The sequence below is a fragment of the Coturnix japonica genome, chromosome 38, assembly GCF_054131305.1.
Source record: "Coturnix japonica strain WE chromosome 38, WE-NBRP24, whole genome shotgun sequence".
Lineage (NCBI taxonomy): Eukaryota > Metazoa > Chordata > Aves > Galliformes > Phasianidae > Coturnix > Coturnix japonica.
Genome location: NC_140700.1, coordinates 644,210 through 671,954, shown reverse-complemented (window position 1 = coordinate 671,954; position 27,745 = coordinate 644,210). Strand labels below are relative to the sequence as shown.

The 27,745-nt window shown below is 49.1% G+C and overlaps 2 protein-coding genes across 3 annotated transcripts in view; one reads left to right on the top strand and one right to left on the bottom strand.

Annotated features, from left to right (window-relative positions):
• Positions 1-27,745, bottom strand: part of LOC116652619 (E3 ubiquitin-protein ligase Itchy-like) — a 260,369-nt gene that overhangs the window by 170,872 nt on the left and 61,752 nt on the right. The gene's annotated exons all lie outside the window — the stretch shown is intronic.
• On the top strand, positions 8,376-18,002 carry LOC107307042 (olfactory receptor 14C36-like). The gene is made up of 3 exons (XM_085526979.1): positions 8,376-8,589; positions 9,618-10,551; positions 11,499-18,002. The coding sequence occupies exons 2-3, from the start codon at positions 9,641-9,643 to the stop codon at positions 11,572-11,574; spliced, it is 987 nt and encodes a 328-aa protein (XP_085383105.1). The 5' UTR covers positions 8,376-8,589; positions 9,618-9,640; the 3' UTR covers positions 11,575-18,002.

The following is a 27,745-nucleotide window of genomic DNA, read 5'->3' as shown; positions in this document are numbered from 1 at the left end:
TTCAAACACCATATGTAAAAGGGGGGGATGTCTTATTTTGGGTTTAAAAACGGCATTTTGGGGTCTTTTTTGTGCTTCAAAAGAGGGTATATAATATGGGGGGAAGGGTGGATTTTGGGCTTAAAATGTGGATTTTGGGTCATTTTGTGTGGGTTTTTTGGGGTTTTTGTAGGGTATGAGAGGTACAACACGATGAGGGCTGACCCCAGTCTGTGCTTCCTGGACAGGGTTGGGGGGGCCAACCCAAAGGAACTGGAGCAGGAGATGAACCTGGAAAGCAACAACAGGTATGTGGGGCCAGACCCATAAGTTGGGGGCTGGACCCATAAGTGGGACCCATAGAGCCCCATAAGTGGGATGGGTCAGTGGGGTGGGGGGCTTGGACCCATAAGTGGGGTCCTAGACCCATAAGTGTGACCCATAACTGAGTCTCCAGACCCATAAGTGGGAACACGGACCCATAAGTGAGGCCTAAGACCCCATAAGTGTGACCCATAAGTGTGACCCCATAGAGGCCAATGGGGACCCCAGCCCCATATGTGGGGGGCTGGACCGATAAGTGGGACCCATAAGTGGGGGGCCAGACCCATAAGTGGGGCCACGGAGCCATAAGTGGGACCACAGACCCATAAGTGGGACCCATAAGTGGGGAGCCAGACCCATAAGTGGGACCCATAAGTTGGGGGGGGCGGAACCATAAGTGGGACCCAGACCCATAAGTGGGACGCCAGACCCATAACTATAGACTTGGAGATATCCCCCAGCCCCATAAGTGGGATCCCAGACTTATAAGTGTGACCACAGCCCCATAAGTGTGACCCATAAGTGTGACCCCAGACGCATAAGTGGGACCAGAGACCCATAAGTGGGGCCTAAGACCCCATAAGTGGGACCCCAAGGTCTTAGATATGTCCCCAGCCCCATAAGTGGGGCCCCAGACCCATAAGTGTGACCCTAAAGCCATTTGGGAGTGTCCCCAGCCCCATAAGTGGGAACACAGACCCGTAAGTGGGGGGTCGGACCCATAAGTGGGGGGACAGACCCATAAGTGGGGGGACAGACCCATAAGTATAACCTGAAAGACTTGGAGATGGCCCCAGACCCATAAGTGGGACCCCAGACCCATAAGTGGGGGGCCAGACCCATAAGTGTGACCCAGAAGTGGGGATCCAGACCCATAAGTGGGGGGGACAGACCCATAAGTTGGGGGGCTGGACACATAATTGGGGCCTAAGACCCCATAAGTTGGACCCCAAAGCTTTGGAGATATCCCTAAACACATAACAAGTTCTTTGAACCTGTAAGTGGGTACCCAGCCCCATAAGTGTGACCCATAAGTGGGGGTCCGGACCCATAAGTGGGACCCTAAAGCCATTTGGGAGTGTCCCCAGCCCCATAAGTGAAACCACAGACCCATAAGTGGAACCAGAGACCCATAAGTGTGACACATAAGTGGGGGGCCGGACCCATAAGTGGGGGGACAGACCCATAAGTGGGACCCCAGACCCATAAGTGGGACTCATAAGTGGGGGGCTGGACCCATAAGTGGGACCCATAAGTGGGGGGCTGGACCCATAAGTGGGACCCATAAGTGGGGGGTCAGACCCATAAGTGGGACCTAAGACCCCATAAGTGTGACCCCATAGGGGCCAATGGGGACCCCAACCCCATAAGTGGGAACACAGCCCCATAAGTGGGGGGCCAGACCCGTAAGTGGGGGTGCAGACCCAAAGGAACTGGAGCAGGAGAGCAACATGGAGGGCAATGATGGGTATGTGGGGCCAGACCCATAAGTCGGACCCATAAGTGGGGGGCTGGACCCATAAGTGGGGGAGGGACCGGACCCATAAGTGGGGCCAGAGTCCCATAAGTAGGATGGGTCAGTGGGGGGGGGGGGGTATTGGACCCATAAGTATGACCCATAAATGGGGGGCTAGACCCATAAGTGGGACCCATAAGTGGTGGGAGATCAGACCCATAAGTGGGACCCATAAGTTGGGGGGGATCGGACCCAAAAGTGGGGGGCTGGACCCATAAGTGGGGCCACAGACCAATAAGTGGGGGGCTGGACCCATAAGTGAGACTTGAGACCCATAAGTGAGACCCATAAGTGGGGGGACAGACCCATAAGTGGGGGGACAGACCCATAAGTGGGACCACAGACTCATAAGTGGGGACTCAGACCCATAAGTGGGACCTAAAACCCCATAACTGTGTTCCTTAGTGTGACCCCAGCCCCATAAGTGGGGCTTCAGATCCATAACTGCATCTCCAGCCCCATAAGTGTGACCCCAGTCCCATAACTGTGAACACAGACCCATATGTGTGACCCATTAGTGGGACCCCAGCTGCGCTCGTGCATCCAGTGCCATCCTGCAGCACCCAGTCTTTGTTACAAGCATTGGAACTAGACACAGGCTCTGTCAGTCTCATCTCCGTGTTGTTGTACCTCAGCGGTGTCTCCCGGTAATAGGAGATGAGGTCGTAAAGGCTGTCAAATATTCGGTTATTATTGAGAAAGTACCTGTGGCTGCTGGCATCCTGCCACCATTGGATGCCACAGTGCTGCACCTCTCCATTGCTCCAGATGGACAGGACATAGACCCCAATGAATGTCCCGCTCTCCCTAACAAGGAAGGAGCCATCGGGAGCCCTCATCACAGTGCAGTACGGCGTCATCAGCTGCTCAGCAATGTGCCGCCCACTGCGTCCTGCTCCCATCCTGCCATGGAACCATTCCTGGGTCAGATGCAGATCGATGTTGGCGCTCATCTCCCTCTGCACAGGTCATCTCCTCTGTCTCTTCCGGGCTGGGACGTCATAGAGTGGGTTCCACGCGTAGGTTATGGGGGCGTCCATGATTTGAAAATCTGCGGTCTGCTCCCTCTGCTCCTCTTCCACGATTTGGCTATCCGCTGTATGCTCTTCTGTATTCGTCATTTGCTCCTTGCTCATACATGAACCCATGGTCTCTTGTCACTCACTCCAAGCCGCCTCAGGTTTGGCGAGTCTTGCCAATGGTCTTTATAGTATCTGCTCACACCTATGCCAGGCGCACAAGCTAGACGTCCCGTGATCATGCCAAGATGGGCTGTCTGGCAGGAATTGATACAGTCTTTTGGTTTTTCTCCCTCCTTGTCTGCAGAACTGTTTGCATCTCTGAAGGTCCCCTGCTAGTCCAGGCAAGAATGTCTTCATTTTCTCCCAATAGTATTCACATTTAGGGAACTAGGGTGGGGGACTTGGACGGACTTGTTGATGGAGCTTGGAAATTGTATGGAGGGGGAATTGTAGTGGGGGAGTTAGGAACGGTGCTAATTCCAGACATGCGCTGAGTCCTCCCAGAGAGTGTTTGCTCAAAGAGGGCATTCATACAAGGATGGAATATGACAGAATCATAGAATCAGCAAGGTTGGAAAAGACCTAAAAGATCATCCAGTCCACCTGTTCCCCATGGCTTCATTTTGAGGCCATTTCTCTTTCATGTTTTTGTGGATGACTTGCATGCAGGACTAGAAGATTTTCTGAGCAAGTTTGCTGATTATACAAGATGAGGAGGTGCTGTTTCCTCCACTGAGGGTGCAGAGGACTTGCAGAGAGATGTGGACAAGTCAGAGAACTGGGTACCAGTTGGTACTAAGCACCAAGTGCATAAAGTATAATATGAACAAGTGCCTGATTGTGCACCTGGGTGGGGGCAACCAAGAACATACACACTGACTGGATATGGGACACTGGAGAGAAGTCTGACTGAAAAGGATTGGGGGTCCTGGTCTGCATCAAATTGAATGTGAGTCAGCAGTGTGCCCAGGCAGCCAGGAAGGCCAACAGTCCCCTGGAGTGCATCAAGCAAGTATTGCCAATTGGGTGAGGGAAATGATTGTCCCTGTGTGCTCTGCACTGCTGCAGCCTCACCTGGAGCACTGGGTGCACTTCTGGGCACTGCAGAACATAAAGTGCATCAAACTATGGGAGGGTGTGCACAGGAGGGCACTGGAACTGAGAGATCTGAAGTTCAGAGTTTCACTAGGATTGACTGCTTGTTCAGACTGGCCCTTCTCACATCCCACATCCTGCGATGAGACACAGGGCACATGTGGGATATGAACTTCACAGCATCCTTGCACCACATGTAGAGCCTGGGATCTTCTGTCCCCATGTCTTTCATTTAACATCATACAGACCTCCATCCCACTGCCCCAGGAAGGGTCCTGAGCTAACATGAGAGACAGGAACTCTCTACCAGTGATCTTGCAATCAGGGCTTGACCTGTCTGCTTCGTAAGGCAAAGGAGAGGTTTCTTAGCATGCCAGTGCCTTTGCCTGCCTATAGTCATGGCTTCCAATTATCTTCTCTTACAAGTCCCTTGGGAAGCTTGCTTGATAATGGCCCTCGGCGGGCCCATTAGTACTCCAAGATACTTCACTATTACTTCTGACTTTGTCTTGCTGAGTACTTTGTGCAAACTTCTCTCTGCACTGGAGGTTGATGGACTCAACATCAAATGCACCCTGGGGCTCATTATAACCTAGAGTGTCTCCTGTGCCTTATGCCATCTTGTTCTCTTCTTCAGGTTCTCAGAACTTGTTCAGCAAAAAGGAGGGATATCTGAGAGAGAGACTAAAGAGAAAGAATACATTATAAATTTATTGTCTATTTATTTATAGTTGGGCTTAAAGAAGACATTAAAGCAGCACTGTGCAACTGATACCAATCCAGGATGTCCCAATGAGTTCTGTACTGTTACTGTGTTGACAAAGGTCCTTCTCAACCTCCCTACCCAATTTCTGCTCACAATGGACCTATGGGACTTGCATCACTTTTCCTCACATCAGTCTTCTCGTCTGCATTCATCCGGTCAGTGTTAAAACTGCTTTGCACCAACTCCCACTGGCTTTCCACAGAGAACCAGCTATATATGGAAAAGGAAAGACTTCTCTTTTTTATCTGGCCAGCAAATGGAAGGAAAGGTAATGCAACTGAATGAACAGTAAAACACAGCAATCAACTGCATGCCATGTTCAAGCTGCATCTATTGAAGTTTGTCTTTCATATGGAATACTTTTAAAAGAAATGATTTAGACTGAGATAGGAAGGGATAGATTGAATCACAGTGAAGTAGTTGACAACAGAGGCCATCAGACTCTGGGAGATGGAGCAAATTCCAGTAATCTGCCTGGGAGAGATCAGCCAGGTAGTTGAGAAGTATCAACTTAAAACTGATGAGGACTTCTGAGTATTTCACACATTGAGGCAGGTTAACACATTCTCATTGATTTCTCTCTTTTTCTCCAACTCTGTTTTTCACTTTTACTGACATTAATGAACATCTTTCAGACTTCGTGCCTTAAAAAAAAAAAGAGAGACAGTGACTGAGAAAAAGAAAAAGTATAAGAAGAAAACGAATAGATAGGAAAGGATAGATCAAATCACAGTGAAGGAGTTGACAACACATTCCATCAGACTTTGGGGAGATGGAACAAATTCCAGTAATCCAGCCATGGAGAGCAGCGCAACCAGCTCTGTTCAATCATGCTCTTGTTACACAGTGATCTCAAGTCCTCTCATTTGTGCAGTCCTGAAGCTCGTGTGTGTCTGACAACAGCCCTGTTGTCTCTACAGCAACACTCTGGGACAGCAGCCAGTAGTCAGCAATATGAACAGCTGTGTCAGGGCTGGTCTCCTTGCTGGCACTGCCATGGAGTTATCTAGATCAGTCTATGACCCTGACAGGGGGGCAGTAGGCCCGTTGTCCCCCTGGCTCCAAACAAATGGGAAGGGAATAAGGAACAGGGGAGGTGGGAGCTGGGCTCAAGGAAACAAACAGAGCAGCTGCAATGACCTAAGAAGTAAAACCTATTTTACTAACTGTGTGTCATGGTTTAATAATTTTGTAATTTTGCTATCAGTATTCCACATCATAACATCATATAAAGCATGAATAATATTTCTGAATCTGCAACTTACAGAAGAAGACTACATCTCCCAGAGATCAGCACAGTCAGAGATGGGTCACGGGACCAGGACGCTATATTATCTCTGTCTCAGTTTAGACTGACGTCTTTGTAGTTCTGGTGTTCAGGAGAGCCTGTGGGAGGCTTCAGCCATTTCACCTAGAGTTTACAGTGCCCCATAGCTGCCCCTTAGCTGCCCCATAGCTGCCCCAAAAGTGCCCAATAGCTGCCCCATAGATGCCCCATAAGTGCCCCATAGCTGCCCCATAGCAGCAGGGTTAACACATTCTCACTGATTTCTATCTTTTTCTCCAACTCTGTTTTTCACTTTTATTGACATTAATGAACATCTTTCAGACTTCGTGCCTTAATAAAAAAGAGACATTGATTGAGAAAAAGAAAAAGTATAAGAAGAAAAAGAAAAAAGAATAGATAGGAAGGGATAGATCAAATCACAGTGAAGGAGTTGACAACACATTCCATCAGACTTTGGGGAGATGGAACAAATTCCAGTAATCCCCCTGAAAGTCAGAAATCAGACAGATAACTGGGAGGTATCTGACTGAACAAAGAGCAAGGGATGGAGAAATCTGGAGGGCAGTGGGAGTAGTGTGTGCCCAAATGGCCTGCTGAAAACATGCCCTTAACCACGGCCATTTATTTAGGAGAGCTGAAGACACCTGGAGGATGAGACACATCAAATAGGCAGCAGGGAAGAGTAGTGCTGGGCACCGGGCTATAGTCACAGGGCATTGGCACTGGCACTGCTCTCTGTGTCCGTGAACCTGAAGGAATTCGTGTCCAGCAAACACAGTTCTGGAAAACATCGTAGTTTCAGGAAAAAAAAAAAAAAAAAAGACATCAAATCACCTCAAAGATTCCTATTTACAACTTAAAATGAAACAAGAAACAAGACTCATGAGAATTTCTCATGTTGAAAAGGGTTAAAATATTTTCATTGATTTCCATCTTTGTCTTCAATTATTTGTTCCAGTTTTATTGACATTTATGATCAACTATTAAGCTTACAGCCTCAAAATAAATAAATAAATAAAAAGAGATACATTTGCATCTTGCACATGGCCTGATGCCCCTTTGACCTTCACAGTTCCCACAAGTCCTTCCATGCCAGAGAGTATGAGATCCAGCAGAGCACCTCTCCTCTTTGGTTCCCCCATGGCTTGGTCAAGAAGCTGCCATCTGTGCTCTCCAGGGATCTGCTGGATGGCACATGCAGCTGTGCTGTCCCTGCAGCAGATAATGGAGTGACAAATACCACCAAATGGGACAAGGGACAGACGACATCAGATTCCCATCTGTCTGCAGAGGGCATCTTCCATTTACTCTCCCTGATCAGGAAGACAGGAAAAGACACTGTTGGTCTCTGTTGGCCATTTCCATTAGCTCTGACCTGGCTGCTCTTCCATCCCCAGGCAGAGCTCAGTGCACTCTCACAGAGGGCAGTCGCCCTTCTTTGTCTCCTCGCCCATCCATCCTAAAGACTCGGTATGCTCCTTGTGCTACAGTGCAGTTGTGGAAGCCATTAAACTGTGTCCCCATGGTCCAAACAGGAGCTCAGGCCAGCAGCTCTACCAAGATTTCTAGCTTCTCGTGTGTTGGTGTTTGCATTAGTGCAAAACCACAGAAGTAAACATCCTCATTGAAAAGCATCACTGGACATAGCTGGACTGGATAGCTCATCTATGGTATCAGTGTGCAGAAGGTGGCACACAGACATTAGACCGATCGTGGGTCTTGGAGGTGACGTAGCAGCACGGACACACCATGGGCATGGCTTTGCTGAAGGCCCTGTGCTGCTCTTGCAGCTGCATGTGAATTCACCAGACAGCCGGTGCTATCCCCTCTCTGGCCCTCAGCTGATGCCCAGGAAAGAGGTGTCTATATCAGAGACTTCCCACACAATTTACAAGCACTGGCACACATCAGGAGCAGCCCAGGCACCTTGGGCATCACCCAGTGTCTGTGTGTGAGCAGCTGCCTCCCAGCTGAAGGACCGAGGACTCAGAGCAGGAGCTCACATGCAGGCAACTCCTTGTGCACTTCTGAACTCAACCAGAGGAATCCCAGGTCCTGTGGTTCTGTGGGGAGCTGAATCCCCTTTCAGCTCCAGGATTTCTGTCAAGGGATGAGACTTCTGCACTGCCTCAGCTGGATCACTGTCCTGCACAGGGAAAGTCCAAACTTCCCCGTCATTGTCTGGTTGCCCTCTGTGCTTCATCAAACAAACTCTATTAGTACTCCCCATATGTCTCCAGTCAGTCACTGACCACTGTGGTGGTTAATTGAGCGAATTTCTATGCACAGTCATTATGCTGTTGTCTTTCAGGAACTGTTGGCCATGAGGACCCAGGGACGTGTCAGGGGAGATGAGTGGGAAGGATAAAAATGACTTCATCTGTTGCTGAGCTGGGTCAGGCTCCTGGGACACAGGGAGCTCATAAATGTGCGGGCAGAGCTGCAGAGAGACAGCTGTGCCCAGGAGCAGCTCTTGTGCACAGCACAACCTGTAGGGGACAGAAGGAGAGGAGAGAAATTGGAGAGAGCGTCAAGGATGTGTGTGGTTTGAGTGGGCTGCGTGCTCTCTCCAGGAGCATTGCTCACAGACCATGACAAGGTAAGTCTCACTGCAGACCGTGAGCTGCTTTTCATAGAGGGTTAACTTAATTTGGGATATCCCATAGCAGATCTGGATGCAGGCACTGCATGTTTCCTTACTGCGGATAAAGAATTCTGCTCCAGCTGAGGGCTTCCGTGCTGCAGTGTCAGAGCACAGCCCTGAGGGCTGCGTGTCCCAGCACGGCTGCAGGCTGTGCAGCCAGGGCTGCAGGTGGGTGCCCAGGGCTGTACTGCAGAGCAGGGTCCCTGCTGTGCCCCAGGGGCTGTGTGCCGGGTATGGGACTCTGCCGCCTGCCAGGCTCAGCACTCAGCCTGCCCGGGGAGCTGCCCAGGGTGCTGCGGGGAGACGTGTGGTGTGGGGGGAAGGAGCCCCCCGGCAGGGCTTGTGCTGCCACAGCTGCTGCCTGGGGCAGGGAATCACAGCTCCACTGCACAACTGAATGCTTGTAATGGTACTTTGCAAGAGGAAAGCCGGGGTAGCGAATTACAATTTCTTGTTTGTAAGGAAGGGGAGAGGACTGGAAACAGAAATCTAAAAGGGGCTGTCAAATGTAAACACAGCTCTGAGACTCCCTAATTCTTCAGTCAATTGCTTGTTTTGTGAACTGTCATACGTGAAGTGTTTTCAGCCTCTCCTTTCATGGAAAGGAGCGATTCCATCAATGGAACTAGTTGAAATTATCAATTTTTGTTGACAAGAATAAGGCAGTTATACTGCAGATACGAATGATTCTTTAACAGAAATTGAAGGGCACAAAGGTTGGGACTGAGGGTGTTATGAGCAGTGAGGGTAAAGTTATGAGACACAAAACTAATGAAATAATCCAGGGAGATGGGATAAGATTAGAAGATGAAAGGAAGGTTAAAGTTCCATGTGCTAATTCTGCTTATAGAATGCTAAACTTCATGAAATTAAATTATATTTTTAGAGCTAAATGAACATTGTCATAGGAGAATTAAAACACTATAGAAAGAGTGTCTCTGAGAATGGTCTGGAATATTCATTATCTTCTCCACACTGAACAGGACTTCAAGACCACGAGCAGGAAATGCCCAACAGCAGCTCCATCAGCGAATTCCTCCTACTGCCATTGGCAGACACGCAACAGCTGCAGCTCCTGCACTTCTGGCTCTTCCTGGGCATCTATCTGGCTGCCCTCCTGGGCAACAGCCTCATCTGCACAGCCGTAGCCTGCAACCCTCACTTGCACACCCCCATGTACTTCTTCCTCCTCAACTTGGCCCTCCTCGACCTGGGCTGCATCTCCACCACTCTCCCCAAAGCCATGGCCAACGCCCTCTGGGACACCAGGGCCATCTCCTACACAGGATGTGCTGCACAGATCTTTTTCTTTCTCTTCTTTGCCTCAGCAGACTATTCCCTTCTCACCATCATGTCCTATGACCGCTACGTTGCCATCTGCAAGCCCCTGCACTACGGGACCTTGATGGACAGCAGAGCTTGTGCCACCATGACAGCAGCTGCCTGGGGCACTGGGGTTCTCTATTCCCTGCTGCACACTGCCAGTACGTTTTCACTGCCTCTGTGCCAAGGCAATGTTGTCAACCAGTTTTTCTGTGAAATCCCCCAGATCCTCAAACTCTCCTGCCTAGAATCAAATTCCAGGGAAGTTGTGTTACTCATTTTTAGTCTAAGTTTAGGCTTTGGGTGCTTTGTTTTCATAGTTGTGTCCTACGTGCAGATCTTCATGGCTGTGCTGAGGATGCCCTCTGGGCAGGGACGGCACAAAGCCTTCTCCACGTGCCTCCCTCACCTGGCCGTGGCCTCCCTATTTGTCAGCACTGGTGCGTTTGCCCACCTGAAGCACCCATCCATTTCCTCCCCACTCCTGGATCTGACAGTGGCACTTCTGTACTCGGTGGTTCCTCCAACACTGAACCCTATTATCTACAGCATGAGGAACAGGGAGATCAAGCACGCTCTCAGGAAGGTGTTGCAGTAAGTACTTTTCCAGCTTCCATAAAGTGCACATCTTCCTCATATGGTTCCCTGTGATAGTTCTTTATCTTTTATGCATATTTGTTGGTTTGATTTTGTGTGATACAGCAATATGCAGAAAAATGTTGCATGTTATTTCCTAGTTTTTTCTAACTAGTCTGTATTTTCTAATTCCAAGAGTTCGTATAAACATTGAACCAGATTCCCTGAATAGGTTAAGTGATAAATAAAATGCGTTCAGAGTAGACATTTCTTTTTCACTTCCTGTCTTCTTGCCTTGTCTGGGTCTGAGTGAGTTACAGCCACAGACAGCAGTACAACGGGCTCTTTTCATTCCTGCTCTATTTACCCTGCCACAGTGCTCTCAGGTCCTCTCATTTGTGCTGACCTGAAGGTCTTGTGTGTCTCACAACAGTCCAGTTGCCTCTACAGAAGCACTCTGGGGCTGCAGTCAGTAGACGGCAATGTGAACGGCTGTGTCAGAGCTGGTTTCCTTGCTGGCACTGCCATAACAAGAGGGCTGCTTCAGAGCAGGACCAGAGAACTGGAGGCCTCTTGCAAAGCTGATGTAAGGAATATACCTCAGGAGCTGCTCCCTGAGAAGACCTTGAGATCTTCTGTTGCTTTACACTGAATGATGGAGTCAGTTTCAAGAGTTCCTAGGAGATCTGTAAGGGACTCAGGGCAGTGCTGTTGTTTAGAATTTGTTGTGTCAAAGCTATTTATTAAGACAGAGAAAAAGTAAAGAATAATATAATAACATATGCATATATACAGGTATGATATATATAGTATATATTCACGTATGTATCATGTAGGCAGGTTCAAACAAATGCATAGATACTAATTCATATGAATATCTGTTTGCAAGTCCTGGACCTGTTGTAGGGGTTACAGCAACCACAGGGTTCTCTGTAGGAGCTGAAGCGGCTGTTGTCCTCTTGCAGGAGTTGGAGTGACTGCAGAGCTCATTGCCAGAACTGGAACCAGAGAACTGGAGGCCTCTTCCAAAGCTGGTGTTAGGAATACACCTCAGGAGCTGCTCCCTGAGAAGACCTCAAGATCTCCTGGTGCTCTTCACTGCGTGACCGGGTCAGATTCAAGTGTCCCAAGGAGATCTGTAAGGGAATCAGGGCACTGCTGCAGATTAGAATTTACTCAGTTAAGGCTATTTACTAAGACAGAGAAAAAGAAAATAATAATAATTATGACATATGACTTACGGAATCAAACTCCATAACCACGAAGTAGTTCTAAAGCAGGTATGTTTAATGAGTGATACGCATACTCCCTGGTGCAAGGGGGAGAGCTCCACCTCACTTGCACACTGTCAGGAGAAAGCGTGCAACAGATATAGGCTGAACTAATACATCATCAATAGTTTGCAGGAATTTGGATACATATTCATTACATTCCTGAGACTCCATTAGCATGCAGTCCCTCCCCCCTTGTGCATGCATAGTGAGTTGTGGGGGTGGTCGTGGGATGAAGGCTCATCATCTTCCTCACTATAAACTTTCAACCCTTTGGGAGGGGCACCCCCCAAACTGCTTCCAGCTTGCTCTGTGGACATCTAATCACCACACTGTTCTCGGGCTGTTCCACCCTTATCTTCATGGCCTTCATCCCCTTGTTTTCTCAAACTAAGTGTCTGCAATTCCCCCTCTCTTTGACCCCCTTAACATAAACTACCTATCTGTAACTACCCTTTGCCTTAGTGAGGCCCCCTTTCCCTTTCTGTAGCAAAGTGTTCTCTTTTCATCTACTATGGGGTTCCTTTTCACTATTCACTGCTGTCAAGGAGTGTGCTCTAGAGAGAACTCCGTGACACCCTCTCTCACGGCTCAGAGACACAAGCCAGGGCATGGGGAAAGGCTTTGGGAAGGGGCTGCACAGTCCTCTCCTTCTTCTTGCCCTCCAAAATGCAACACAGCAGGCAGATCAGAAACAGCCTCATGGGATCCAGAGGCTTCCTGATACTTGATGGGCCCTGAAATATGACACCACCAGCACAAGTGATCCTGCATTGACAGGAAGCCCGTCAGATGCCCAGAAGAGAAATGTGGGGTGAGTTTCCTGCTGTGTGTGCAGGGGATGCAGATGAATTGTAGGCTGAGCTGGACAGGGAGAGGAGGAACCCAACAGCCAACACACCTGGTGCATCAGGAGCTGCTCCTGGACGTAGGTGGACACCGCATCCCAGACAGCAACTGGCTCTGGAGGGCAGGGGAAAAGCAGGTCACACTGTATCTGCTGCTTCCTGGCACAGGACAGGCTGGGCTCAGCTCTTGAGGAAGATCTCGAATCTCTGATGAAAGCTGGCAGTCCAGACAGGGAAGCCCTGCAAGGCCAAAACCCAGCTGGCAGGCCCAGGAATCCCTGCCGGGATGGAACCAGCTGACCAGCCTGTGGGGTATTTGCCAGGCCAAAAGCCAGCTGGCCTAAGGCACCATACCATGTCAAATGCCAGCCAGGTGACTCGAGTGGGCCCTGCCAGGCCAAAAGCCTGCCTGCCGGCACATGGGGAGCCAGCCAGGCCAAAAGACAGCTGTCTGCTCTGGGGGGCACTGCCAGCTCAAATGCCTGCAGCCTTCGTGGAGCCTGAGAAAAAGAAATGGACTGATATAGAGAAAGGTATCCAATTTTTGAGAGAAAGTGCTCTGGTGGAAATGATATACAGCCCTCACTTCAATTGTAACGATCCAAACCAATTACATGATCCTGAAGCAGTCCGTGTTCCACGACAAATGTGGTGTGACTTTACAAAGGCAGCTCCAGAAAAGCATGCCAGTGCACTTGCATTAGTATATGGCAAAGGGGAAAGGAAACCCCTTGTGAATGAGCTAATTAGCAGACTTCAGGAGCTTGAATTATATATAAGCACTACAGAAGTTAAGCTTTATACTTCAGCCATTGTCAAAATAAGGGAAAATATAGTGGAAAGGTTAGACAAAGTGGAGGGAACACAAAGTGATATTATTGACAAATTGGCTAATGTGCCGGATGTAGATGAATCCACGGTGGTTCAAGATGATGGAAACCAGGATTTCCACGATCGCCTATTGAGAAAGCTAAACAACATGAGTTCCTCTCAACCCGTATCATCGAAAATCTCAACCATAAAAAAGAGACGTCCTCGTATTCAAGCAAATGACAATGATAAGACTACATGTCTTGCCTTGTTGTATTTCCTTTGTAGTCATGGGGAGGACATGAAGAAGTGGTGTAATTCAACCACTTCTGCACTTCAGGCATGAGTGAAAGAATTACAAGGTGAAACAACCACCAAGGTGAACTCTTCCAAGAAGGGGAAAGTTCCAGTTGCTGCAAGCCACCGAGGTAAACAATAGAGGGGCCCTGCCCCCAGCCAGGGGGGGAAAGGGACAATAGAGTATAATGGACTGTGTGGATTAAGTGACCTGGCACATCTCAGCCACAGAAATATAAAGCCTTGGTGGACACTGGTGCACAATGCACCCTAATGCCATCAAGTCACCAAGGGACACAACCAATATATATCCATGGAGTGACTGGGGGTTCCCAAGAATTGACTATGTTGGAGGCTGAAATAAGCCTCACTGGTAAAAACTGGCAAAGGCACCCTATTGTGACTGGTCCAGAGGCTCCATGTATACTGGGAATCGATTACCTTAGGATGGGATATTTTAAGGATTCCAAGGGGTATCGATGGGCCTTTGGGATAGCTGCTGTAAACACAAACGGTGTTAAGCAGCTGTCAACTTTACCTGGTCTGTCAGATGATCCTTCTGCTGTGGGGTTGCTCCAGGTAAAAGACCAAGAGGTACCAATTGCCACCAAAGTGGTTCACAGACGGCAGTACCGCACCAATAGGGACTCATTGCTCCCCATTCACAAGCTAATTCGCCAATTAGAGAATCAGGGAGTGATTAGCAAATCTCACTCACCTTTTAACAGCCCCATATGGCCAGTGCGTAAAACCAGTGGGGAATGGAGGCTGACGGTAGATTACCGTGGCCTGAATGAAGTCACACCTCCATTAAGTGCTGCTGTACCAGACATGCTAGAACTCCAGTATGAATTGGAGTCAAAAGAAGCTAGGTGGTATGCCACCATTGACATTGCTAATGCCTTCTTTTCCATCCCATTGGCTGCAAAATGTAGGCTACAGTTTGCTTTTACCTGGAGAGGTATTCAGTATACCTGGAACCGTTTACCTCAAGGGTGGAAGCACAGCCCAACAATTTGCCATGGATTGATCCAAGCTGTCTTGGAACAGGGTAATGCTCCTGAACACTTGCAGTATATTGATGATATTGTAGTGTGGGGCCATACAGCAGCAGAGGTTTTCAAGAAAGGGAAACAGATAATCCAAATTCTTTTGCAAGCTGGTTTTGCCATTAAGCGCAGCAAGGTGAAGGGGCCTGCCCAGGAAATCCAGTTCCTAGGTATAAAATGGCAAAATGGACGTCGTCACATCCCAGCAGATGTGATTGACAAAATCACTGCTATGTCTCCGCCCACCGACAAGACAGAGACCCAATCTTTTCTGGGAGTAGTGGGCTTTTGGAGAATGCACGTCCCAAACTACAGCCGCATAGTGAGCCCCCTCTATCAGGTAACACAGAAGAAGAATAATTTCTCATGGGGTCCTGAGCAGCAGCAGGCTTTTGAGCAGATAAAACAAGAAATAGCCCGTGCCGTGGCCTTGGGGCCAGTACGGACAGGACAGGATGTGAAGAACATCCTCTACACTGCTGCTGGAGAGAAAGGTCCCACCTGGAGTTTGTGGCAAAGGGCCTCAGGAGAAACCTGAGGCCGACCCCTAGGATTTTGAAGTTGAGCATATAAAGGGTCTGAGGAGCGCTACACTCTGACTGAGAAGGAGATCTTAGCCGTGTATGAGGGGGTTCGGGCTGCTTCTGAAGTAGTTGGGACAGAGGTTCAGCTTCTTCTAGCACCTCGCTTGCCAGTAATAAACTGGATGTATAAAGGACAGGTTCCCTCCACCCATCATGTTACTGATGCCAGTTGGAGTAAGTGGATTTCATTAATTACTGAACGAGCTCGAATGGGAAAACTCAGCCGTCCTGGAATTTTAGAAGTGATCATGGACTGGCCTGAGAGTAAAAAAATTGAAACACCACCTACAGAAGAGGTATCACGTGCTAAAGAGGCACCACCATACAATGATCTACCAGAAAACGAAAAGAAATTTGCCCTATTCACAGACAGATCATGTCGTATTGTAGGGAAGCATCGCAGATGGAAAGCTGCTGTATGGAGCCCCACACGACAAGTTGCAGAGGCCACTGAAGGTAAAGGAGAATCAAGTCAATTCGCAGAGGTAAAGGCTGTTCAGCTGGCTTTAGATGTGGCTGAACGGGAGAGGTGGCCAATGCTTCATCTTTATACTGATTCATGGATGGTGGCAAATGCCTTATGGGGGTGGTTGCAACAGTGGGAAGATGATAATTGGCAACGAAAGGGTAAACCTGTTTGGGCTGCTGAACTGTGGAAAGACATTGCTGCCCGAATAAGGAACATTGTTGTAAAGGTGCGCCATGTAGATGCTCATGTGCCTAAAAGTAAGGCTACTGAAGAACATAAAAATAACCATCAGGCTGATCGAGCTGCCAAAATTGGGGTGGCTCAAATAGACTTGGAGAGGAAGAACAAGGGTGAATTATTCCTAGCTCGGTGGGCCCACGAGACTTCAGGTCATCAAGGAAGGGATGCAACATATAAGTGGGCCAGAGACCGAGGGGTGGACTTAACTATGGACGCTATTGCTCAGGTTATTCATGATTGTGAAACATGCGCCATAATTAAACAAGCCAAGAGGATGAAACCTTTTTGGGGGGAAGGGCGATGGCAAAATTATAAATATGGAGAGGCATGGCAGGTTGATTATATCACCTTGCCACGATCTCGCAATGGTAAGCGTTATGTACTCACCATGGTGGAAGCAACCACTGGGTGGCTCAAAACATACGCAGTACCCCATGCTACCGCCCGAAACACCATATTAGGGTTGGAAAAGCAAATCCTGTGGCGGCATGGCACTCCGGAAAGAATTGAATCAGATAATGGGACCCATTTTAAAAATTCTCTTGTAACCACTTGGGCCAAAAATCATGGCATTGAGTGGATTTACCATATTCCCTATCATGCACCAGCTTCTGGTAAGATTGAACGATTCAATGGGTTGTTGAAAACTATGTTGAAAGCAATGGGTGGCGGAACGTATAAAATTGGGAGAACCATTTAGCAGAAGCCACCTGGTTAGTCAACACTCGAGGATCTAGTAATCATAATGGTCCTAACCAATCCAGCTCCCTACGTACCGTGGAGGGAGATAAGGTTCCTGTAGTACACATAAGGAGTGTGTTGGGAAAAACAGTTTGGGTCCTTCCAGCATCTGGAAAGGGCAAACCTCTCCGGGGTACTGTCATTGCCCAGGGACCTCGGTGCACGTGGTGGGTGATGGACAAAAATGGGAATGTCCAATGTGTACCACAAGGGAATTTGATGTTGGCGGAGTGCAGCCAATGATTTTTTGTAGATATATAGGTAGAGTCTCAGAAAATATTTGACGAATGTCCAATTAGGTACAGGGCTTAAGATAGAGTGGGTTAATGTTATGGAAACACCTTTTTTTCTTTATACCTTAATTAGGCATTCTGTAAGCAATTTTTCCATGTGGACTCTATATCGTGCACTGGCCATGCATGTGTAGAGCACACATGGAAAGAAGTTTAAGTCAAAAGGAAATCTGCTGTGTTGACTGGGAAAGGATGAGTGCACCTTGATGTGGGGGACGCCCTACTAGCACTACCTTTCTCCTCTACCGCTGACATGTTTTCCTTTTTTTAAAAAAATTAATATTTAATTAAGGAAACTTAAGGAAATTTATTATTATTAATTAATAAATAGTAGGTTAGGATACAGAATTTTGTTCCCAACTTAGGGATTTGTATGGAATAAATATAAATTGTTGAGAAAATAAGGTTGCTGATTATTCACAACTATACGTATGAGTGTGTATGTATGTATAAACATAATGTAATGATGTAGAATAAGGGGTGGATTTTCATGGTTTAATAATTTTGTAATTTTGTTATCAGTATTCCACATCATAACATCATATAAAGCATGAATAATTTTACTGAATCTGCAACTTACAGAAGAAGACTACATCTCCCAGAGAACAACACGATAGGTCACGGGACCTGGACTCTATAATAACTCGGTCGCAGACTAGACTGATCTCTTTTCGAGTTCTGGCGTTCAGGGGAGTGTGTGGGAGCCTTCAGCCGTTTCGCCTAGATTTCACAGTAGGCCTCTCGGTCATGGGACTCATTCTCTCTCCTTTTTAGCTTGATCCGTTAGCTCAATTTTCAATTATATTGTATTATATTTTATAATCCTGTATTTCGATATAGTATTTAGTAAATAAGTGTGACTCCTTAGATCGTTGCCGCTGTTTTCTTTTCCTAATTAATTTTTTCCTTTCGGCCTAGGGCCCCTGTGGGGCCCACGGCCCCCTGTCACGGACACAGGTGGATTTTTCGTTCAAACCGTGACAGGCATATATGGGGTTGTGTGTCCTGTATGGGGTCTATGGGGCCCATATGGTGTTGTGGGGACTGTATGGGGTCTATGGGGCCTATATGGTTTTGTGGGGCCCATATTGGGTTATGGGGCCATTATGGGACTGTGGGTCCTATATGAGGTTGTGGGGCTGTTATGGGGTTGTGGGTCTGATATGGGGTTGTGTGTCCTGTATGGGGTCTATGGGGCCAATATGGGGTTGTGGGGCCTGTATGGGGTCTTTGTGGTCTATATCCGTTTGTGGGGCCCATATGGGGTTTTGGGGCCTGAATGGGGTCTTTAGGGCCCATATGGGGTTTTGGGGCCTGAATGGGGTCTTTAGGGCCCATATGGGGTTGTTGGGTTTGTATGCGGTCAATGGGGCCCGTATGCGGTTGTGGGGCCTGTACGGGGTTGTGGGGCCTGTATGGGGTCTGTGGGGCCCATATTGGGTTGTGAGGCCTATATGGGGTTGTGGGGCCTGTATGGGGTCTGTGGGGCCCATATTGGGGTGTGAGGCCTGTATGGGGTTGTGGGGCCTGTATGGCATCTGTGGGGCAAATATTGGGTCTGTGGGGCAAATTTTGGGTTGTGAGGCCTGTCTGCTGTTGTGGGGCTTATATGCGGTCTATGGTCCCTTAAGGGGTTGTGGGATCTATATGGGGTTGTGGGGCCTGTGTGTGGTCTATGGGGCCCATATGGGGTTATGAGGCCTGTATGGGGTTGTGGGGCCTGTATGGGGTCTGTGGGGCCAATATTGGGTTATGAGGCCTATACAGGGTTGTGGAGCTTGTATGGAGTTGTGGGGCCTGTATGGGGTCTGTGGTGCCAATATTGGGTTGTGAGGCCTGTATGGGGTTGTAGGGCCTATATGCGGTCTATGGGCCCTTATGGGGTCTGTGGGGCAAATTTTGGGTTGTGAGGTCTGTCTGGTGTTGTGGGGCCTATATGCGGTCTATGGGCCCTTATGCGGTTGTGGGGCCTATATGGGGTTGTGGGGCCTGTATGGGGTTGTGGAGCCTATATGCGGTCTATGGGCCCTTATGTGGTTGTTTGGCCTATATGGGGTTATGAGGCATGTTTGGGGTTGTGGGGTTGATATGGGGTTGTGTGGCCCATATGGGGTTGTACGGCCTGTATAGGGTCTATGAGGCCCAAATGGGGTTATGGGGCCTGCATGGGGTCTACAGGGCCTGTTGGGGGTCTATACGACTTATATGGGGTCTATGGGACCCACATGGGGTTGTGGGGCCTGTATGGGGCCTATGGGGCCCATATGGGTTTTTTTGGCCTCTATGGGATAGTGAGGCCTATATGGGGTTTTGGGACCTGTGTAGGGACTATGGGGCCTATATGGGTTTGTGGGGCCCATATGAGTTTGTGGAGCTTGTATGAGGCCAATGGGGCCAATATGATGTTGTGGGGCTGATATGGGGTTGTGGGGCCTGTATGCAGTATATGGGGCTCATAAGGGGTTGTGGGGCCTGTATGGCATCTATGGGGCCCATATGGGGTTGTGGGGTCTGTATTGGGTTGTGGGGCGTTTATGAGGTCTGTGCGGCTCATATGGGGTTCTGGGTACTGCATGGGGTTGTGGGGTCTTTATGGGGTCTAGTGGGCCCATATGGGGTTGCAAGGCCCATATATGTTTGTGAGGCCTGTATGTGGTTGTGGGGCCTGTATGGAGTCTATGGGGCCTGTATGGGATTTTGGGGCTTGTATGGGGTCTATGGGGCCTGTATGGGGTCTATGGGGCCTGTATAGGGTCTATATGCTTGTATTGGGTTGTGGGGCCTGTTGGGGGTCTATATGGCTTGTATGGGGTCTATGGGGCCTATATGGGGTTTTGGGGCCTGTATGGAGTCTATGGGGCCTGTATTGGGTTGTAGGGCCTGTATGGGGTCTATGGGGCCCATATGGGGTTGTGGGGCCTGTGTGGGGACTATGGGTCCTATATGAAGTTGTGGAGCCTGTAGTTGGTTGTGGGGCTTGTATGATGTCTAGGGTGCCCATATGTGTTTGTGGGCCCTGTATGGGGTCTATGGGGCCCATATAGGGATAAAGGGGGCCTATATGTTGTTGTCAGGCCTGTAAAGAGTCTATGGAGCTCATATGGGTTTGTGGGGCCTGTATGGGGTCTATGGTGCCCATATAGGCTTAATGGGGTGTATATGTTGTTGTCGGGCCTGTATGGGGTCAGTGGGGCCTTTATTAGGTTGTGGGGTTTGTATGGAGTTTTGGGGCCTATATGGGGTCTATGGGGCTTATATGGGGTCGTGGGGCTTGTATGGAGATGTGGGGCCTGTATGGAGTTTTGGGACCTTTGTGGGGTAAATGGGGTCTATATGGGGTCTATGGGGCACATATGGATTTGTAAAGCCTGTATGGGGTTGTAGGGACTGTATGGGGTCTATGGGCTCTCTATGGGGTTGTGCGGCCCATATGGGGTTGTGGGGCCTGTATGGGATCAATCGGGCCTGTATGGGATCTATGGTGCCGATACAGGTTTTATGGGGCCTATTTGTGGTTGTCGGGCTTATATGAATTCTATGGGGCCTGTATGGGGTTTATTGAGTCTGTATTGGGTTGTGGGGCCTGTATGGGGTCTTTGGGGCCCATATGGGGTTATTGGGCCTGTATGGGGACTATGGTTCCTATACGAAGTTGTGGAACCTCTAATGGGTTGTGGGGCCTGTATGGGTTCTATGGGGCACATATAGGGTTTATGGGACCTATATGTGGTTGTCGGGCCTGTATGGGGTCATTGGGGCCTATATGGGGTTGTGGGGCCTGTATGGGGTCTATGGGTCCCTAATGTGTTCTGTTGGGCTTGTATAAGGTTGTGGGGCCTGTATGGGGTTGTTGGGCCTTTATTGAGTCTATGGGGCCTGTATGGGGTTGTGAGGCCTATATGGGGTCTATGGGGCTTATATGGGGTCTTGGGGTCTGTATGGAGATATGGGGCCAGCATGGAGTTTTGGGACCTTTGTGGGGTCTATGAAGCCTATATGGGGTCTATGGGGCCTCTATGGGGTTGTGGGGCCTGTATTGGGGATTATATGGCCGATATGGGGTTGAGGGTCCTGTATGGAGTCTATTGGGCCCATATAGGGTTGTGGGGCCTATATGGGGTCTATGGGGTTTATATGGGGTTGCGGGGCATATACAGAATTGGGGGCACATATGGGTTTGAGGGGCCTGTATGGGGTCTATGGGCCCTCTCTGGGTTTGTGCGGCCCATATGGGGTTGTGGGGCATATATGGGGTCTATGGGGCTTATATGGGGTTGTGGGGCCTATATTGGGTCTTTCGAGCCTGTATGGGGTCTGTGGGGCTTATATGGGGTTTTGGGGCCTGTATGGGGTTGTGGGGTATATATTGGATTGTGGGTCCTACATGGGGTCTATGTGGCCTACATGGGGTCTATGGGATTTATATGGGGTTGTGGGGCCTGTATGGGGTCTATCGAGCCTGTATGGGGTCTATGGGGCTTATATGGGGTTTTGGGGCCTTTGTGGGGTTGTGGGGCCTTTATGGGGTATATGGGGGCCATATGGGGTATATGGGGCCCATATGAGGTGATGTGGCCTGTATGGGGTTTTGGGGCCTGTATGGGATCTATGGGGGCCATATGGGTTCTATGGGGCCTGTATGGGGTTGAGAGGCCTATATGGGTTATATGAGGCCCATATGGGGTTGCGGGGATGATATGGGTTGTTGGGTCTGTATGGGGACTATGGGTCCCTTATGGGGTTGTTGGTCCTGTATGGGGTCTATGGGGTCCATTTGGGGTTGTGGGGTCTGTATGGTGTTTATTGGTCCCACATGGAGTAATGAGGCCTGTATGGTGTTGTGGGACCCATATGGGTTTGTGGGACCTATATGGTGTCTATGCGGCCTGTATGGCACCTATAAGGCCCTTATGAGGTCTTTGCGTCCCATATGGTGTTGAGGGTCATGTATGCGGTCTATTGGGTCCATATGGGGTTGTGGGGTCTGTATGGGGTCTATGGGGCCCATATGGTGTTGTGGGTCCTGTATGGTGTCTATGGGGACAATATGGGGTTGTGGGTCCTGGATGGGGTTGTGGGGTCTGTATGGGGTCTATTGTGCACCTATGGGGTCATGGGGCCTGTATGGGGTTATGGGGCCTGTATTGGGTCTATGTGGCCCATATAGGGTTGTGGGGCCTCTATGGCGTTGTGGGGCCTGTATGGGGTTGTGGGGCCCATATGGTGATGTGAGGCCTGTATGGTGTTTTCGGACCCATATGGGGCTTTGGCGCCTGCATGGGGTTTTGTAGAGAGTGTTTTTTACAGCTAGTTAGCTGAGAAGGGTCGTAAACATGGTGCAGTTAATCAAGCAGCCATACCACCTGCAAGGACAGTGAGAACATCAGGATGCCCCATGATGGTGAGAAACTAGCCATGGTTCTGGAAACTCAGCAAGGGAGTAGCTTTCAGGATGATAATAACAAGCTGTTAATATACTTGGGGATGGTATGTAATTGGGAACCAATGATGAGCTCCACTTTTGCAATATGTATGAGCTAATTATCCGTATTATAAATGTACATGCAGCCAAGGAATAAACGAGATTAGCTGATCATATGTCAATGACAGGTATGGTTGTTTGCTTTTCTCCTGCCGTTCTGCAACAGGGTTTGATGGGCCTATACGGGGTTGTGGGTCCTATATGGGTTTCTGGCACCTGTATGGGATCTATGGGGCTCATATGTGGTAGTGGGGTCTGTATGTGGACTATGGGGCCCTTAAGGTGACTTGCGGAATCAAACTCTATAATCCAGAGATGGGTTATAAAGCAGGTATGTTTATTCCAGCGTTGCGCAGCGCCGGGTGCAAGGGGGATAGCTCCACCAAACTTGCACACCGTAAGGAGAAAAGTGTGTTACAGATATAGGTTAAGCTAATACATAATCAATAGTCTCCTCCTCAGTTTGATTACATATTCATTACATTCCCTATGGCCCCGTTCCCCGCAACCCCATTCCCTCATTCCCCCTGACCCCATTCCCCGCGACCCTTGCCGTTGTTTTGGGGTGAAATTCTTCTTCTGTTTTCTTCTTGGTGTTATCTGCTGGTACCATTCTCCCACGTAAGCATCGTCTTGCCCGGGGGTATCTAATCCTTCTTCTTGTCAGAGGTCTCTGGACAGTTTCTTCTTATCTTTATTGCCCTCTTCTCTGGTTTTCTTTTGACTAAGTGTACTTAGTCTGTACTTCCCCTTTTCCCTGCCCTTTTAAATGTAAACTATCTACAGTTACCCTTTGTCTTGGTTTCTGTTAAGTTCCCCTTTCCCTTTCTATAGCAAAGTGTTACCTTACCACTATTTTGAGGCTTTGCTCATTCTTCAAAGGGGTTTTGGGTTTATATGGGGTTGTGGGGCTTATATGTGGTTTTGGGGCCTGTATGTGGTCTATAGGGTCTAAATGGATTTTTGGGGCCTGTATGGGGTTGTATGGCCTGTATGGGGTCTGTGGGGCACATATGGCTTTGTGGGGCCTTCATGGGGTCTATGCGGTCTACATGAAGTTGTGGGGCCTGTATGGGGTTGTGCGGACTATATGGGTTCTATTGGGCCCATATGGGGTTGTGGGGCCTGTATGGGGCCTATCGGGCCCTTATGGGGTTATGGGGTTCATATGGGGTTGTGGGGCCTGTATGTGGTTTTGGGGCCTGTATGGGGTCTATGGGGTTATGGGACCTGTATGGGCTCTATGGGGCCCATATGGGGTTGTGTGGCATGTATGGGTTTATAGGGCCTGTATGGTGTTGTGGGGCCCATATGGAGTTGTGGGTCCTGTATGGGGTCTATGGGGCCCATATTGGGATGTGGGGCCCATATGGAGTTGTGTGTCCTGTATGGGGTCTATGGGGCCCATATTGGTTTGTGTGGCCTGTATGGGGTCTATGGGGCCTATATTGGGTTGTGGGGCCCATATGGGGTTGTGGGCCCTTATGGGGTTGTGAAGACTGTATGGGGTCTTTGGAGCTTATATGGGGACTGTGGGTCCTATATGGGGTTGTGGGGTCTGTATGGGGTCTATGGGGTCCATATGGGGTTGTGGGGCCTGTATGAGGTCTATGTGGCCCTTATGGGTTCTGTGGGGCCCGTATTGGGTTGTGGGGCATGTATGGGGTCTATGGGGCCTGTAAGGGGTTGTGAGGCCTGCATGGGGTTACAAGGCCTGTATGGAGTCTATGGGGCCATATGGGGTTGTGGGGCCTATATGGGGCTGTGGAGCCTGTATGGGGTCTATGGGGCTCATATGGGGTTGTGGGCCTGTATGGGGTGTATAAGGCCCATGTGGGGTTGTGAGGCCTGTATTCTATGGGTCCCGTATCAAGTTGTCGGGCCCATATGGGGTTGTGGGGCCTGTATGCAGTCTATGGGGCCTGTATGGGGTTGTGGGGACTGTATAATGTCTATGGGCCTTGTATGGGGTTGTGGGGCCTGTATCAGTTCTATGGGGCCCGAATGAGATCTATGGGTCCCATATGGGCTTGTGGGGCCTGTATGGGGTCTAAGGGGACCATATGGGATTGTGGGACATTTATGGTGTTGTCAGGCCTGTATGGGGTCTATGGGGCCCATATGTGTTTGTGTGGCCTGAATGGGGCTTTGGGGCCCATATGGGGCTGTGGGTCCTGTATGGGGTCTATTGGGCCCATATGTGTTTGTGTGACCTGTATGGGGTGTATTTGGCCCATATGGAGTCTATGGGTGCCATATGAGGTGGTGGGGCCTTTATGGGGTCGATGGGGCCCATATGGATTTGTGTGGCTTGTATGGGGTGTATGGGGCCCATATGGGGTTGTGGGGCCTGTATGCGGTCTTTGGGGCCCATATGGGGTTGTGGGGTCTGTATTCTATGGGTCCCATATAAAGTTGTAGGGTAGAATTATGAGTTAATGTTAGTGAATATTTTCCAAAAAATTAAAGTTGTGATTTAAGAATCACTCTTTATCCTTGCAAAAATATGATTTACTTAACAAAATGATGTTTTTCATCCCTTAGAATTGCATCATATCCAGAAAATACTATTTTTTCATCATTAAGATGACATTATCTTTACAAAATTATCTATGGCAGCAAAATATGACAAATTGCTTTTAGAATACCACAATTCCTCTACAAAATAAGAGCATTTCCCCATAAGTATGTATATCAGTTACAATTTTTGAAATTTACGGACGAATTTCAATACAGATAACAAAAATAAAAAGATCTTGCACTGATTTGATATTGTTTCCAAAATATTACTTATCAAGCCCAAAAATAGCATTTTCTAAACAAAATACTGGTTTTAATCCGCAAAAGAAGACATTTTCTTTACAGAATTATGCTTTCTAGCATAACATCATACTTACTCTTTCACATACCCTCTATTACACTTCCACATACATTGGCCCAACAGACCCCGTACAGGCCCCATTACCCTGTATAGGCCCCATAGACCCCATACAGGCCACATAAACCCAATATGAGCCCCACAGACCGCATAAATACCCAACAACCTCATACAGGCCCCACAATCCCATATGGGCCCCATAGACCCCATACAGGCCCCAAAACCCCATATAGGCCCAAAACCCCATATAAGCCCCATAGGTCCAATACAGGTCCCAAAATACCATATAGGCCCCACAACCCCATATAGGCCCCATAGACCCCATGCAGACCCCACAATCCCATATGGGCCCCATAAACCACATACAGGCACCACAACCCCATATGGGCCCCAAAGACCGCATATAGGCCCCACAACCCCATATGGGCCCCATACACCCCATACAAGCCACACAAATCCATATGGGCCCCATAGACCCTATAAAGGCTCCACGAACCCATATAGTCCCCAAAGATCCCATACAGGCTCCACAGGCCCCATAAAGGTACCACAACCCCATACTGACCCCATAGACCCCATACAGGCTCCACAACCCCATATGATCCCCCTAGACCCCATACAGGCTCTACAACCCCATATGATCCCTCTAGACCCCATACAGGCTCCACAACTTCATATGGGCCCTATAGAACCCATACAGACCCCACAACCACATACAGGTCCCTATAGATCACATACAGGCCCCATTGAACCCATACAGGCACCACAACCCCTTAAAGGAACCACAAAACCATATAGGCCTAATAGACCCAATATGGGACCCATAGACCAAATATGGGCACCATAGACCCCATACAGGACCCACAAACCGATATGGGACCCATACAGGCCCCATACAGACCCCACAACCCCTTATAGGCCCCATAGACCCCATACAAGCTCCACAAACCCTTATGGGCCACACAGACCCCATACAGGCCCCACAACCCTCTACAGGCCCCATAGACCCAATACAGGCCCCACAACCCCATATAGGCCCCATAGACCGCATACAGACCCCACAACCCCATATGTGCCCCACAACCCCATATGAGCCCCATAGACACCATATAGGCCCAATAGATGCCATACAGGCCCCACAACCTCATATGGGCTGCATAGACCCCATACAGGTCCCACAACCCCATATGGGCCCCACAAACCAATATGAGCCTTACAGACCCCTTATAGGCCCCTTAGACCCCATATAGGCCCCACAAACCCATATGAGCCTTATAGATCCCATATAGGCCCCATAAACCCCATACAGATTACACGACCCCATATGGGCCCCAAAAACACCATAGAGACCGCAAGACCCCATAACGGCCCTACAACTTCATATAGAGTCTCATAACCCCATATTGGACCCATAACCCAATAGACCACATACAGGCCCCACAATGCCATATAGACCCACAACCCCATATGGGCCCCATAAATGCCATACAGGCCCCCCAACCCCATATGGACCCCATAGACCCCATGCAGGCCCCACAACCCCATACAAGCCCCATAAACCCCCATAAAGGCCCCACAACCCCATATGGGTCCCAAAGACTCCATAGAGGACCGACAACTCCATACAGGCCCCACAACCCCATATGGGCCCCATAGACCCCATACAGGTCCCACAACCACGTATGAGCCTACCAGACCCCATATAGGCCCCATAGACCCCATAAAGGCCCCACAACCCCATATGGGCCCCATAGACCCCATATGGACCCCACAACCCCATATAAGCCAACAACCCCATATAGGCCCCACAAACCCATATGAGTCCCATTGACCCCATACAGGCCACACAAGCCCATACAAGGCCCACAACCCCATATGGGCTCCATAGACCCCATACAGGCCCCAGAACCCCATACAGGCCCAAGAACCACATATAGGCCCCACAACCCCATACAGGCCCGACAACCCCAAAGAGACTCATAAACCTCATACAAGCCTTACAACCCCATATAGGCCCCACAACCTCATACAGGCCTCACAACATCATATGGGCCACATAGACACCATACAGGCCCAAAAGCCCCATACAGGCATCAGAACACCAAATGTGCCCCACCAGCCCATATAGAACCTACAACCCCATATGGGCCCCATACACCCCATAGAGGCCCCACAACCTCATATAGGCCCCATAGACTCTATACAGGTCCCACAACCCCATACAGTTTCCACATCCCCATACAAGCCCCA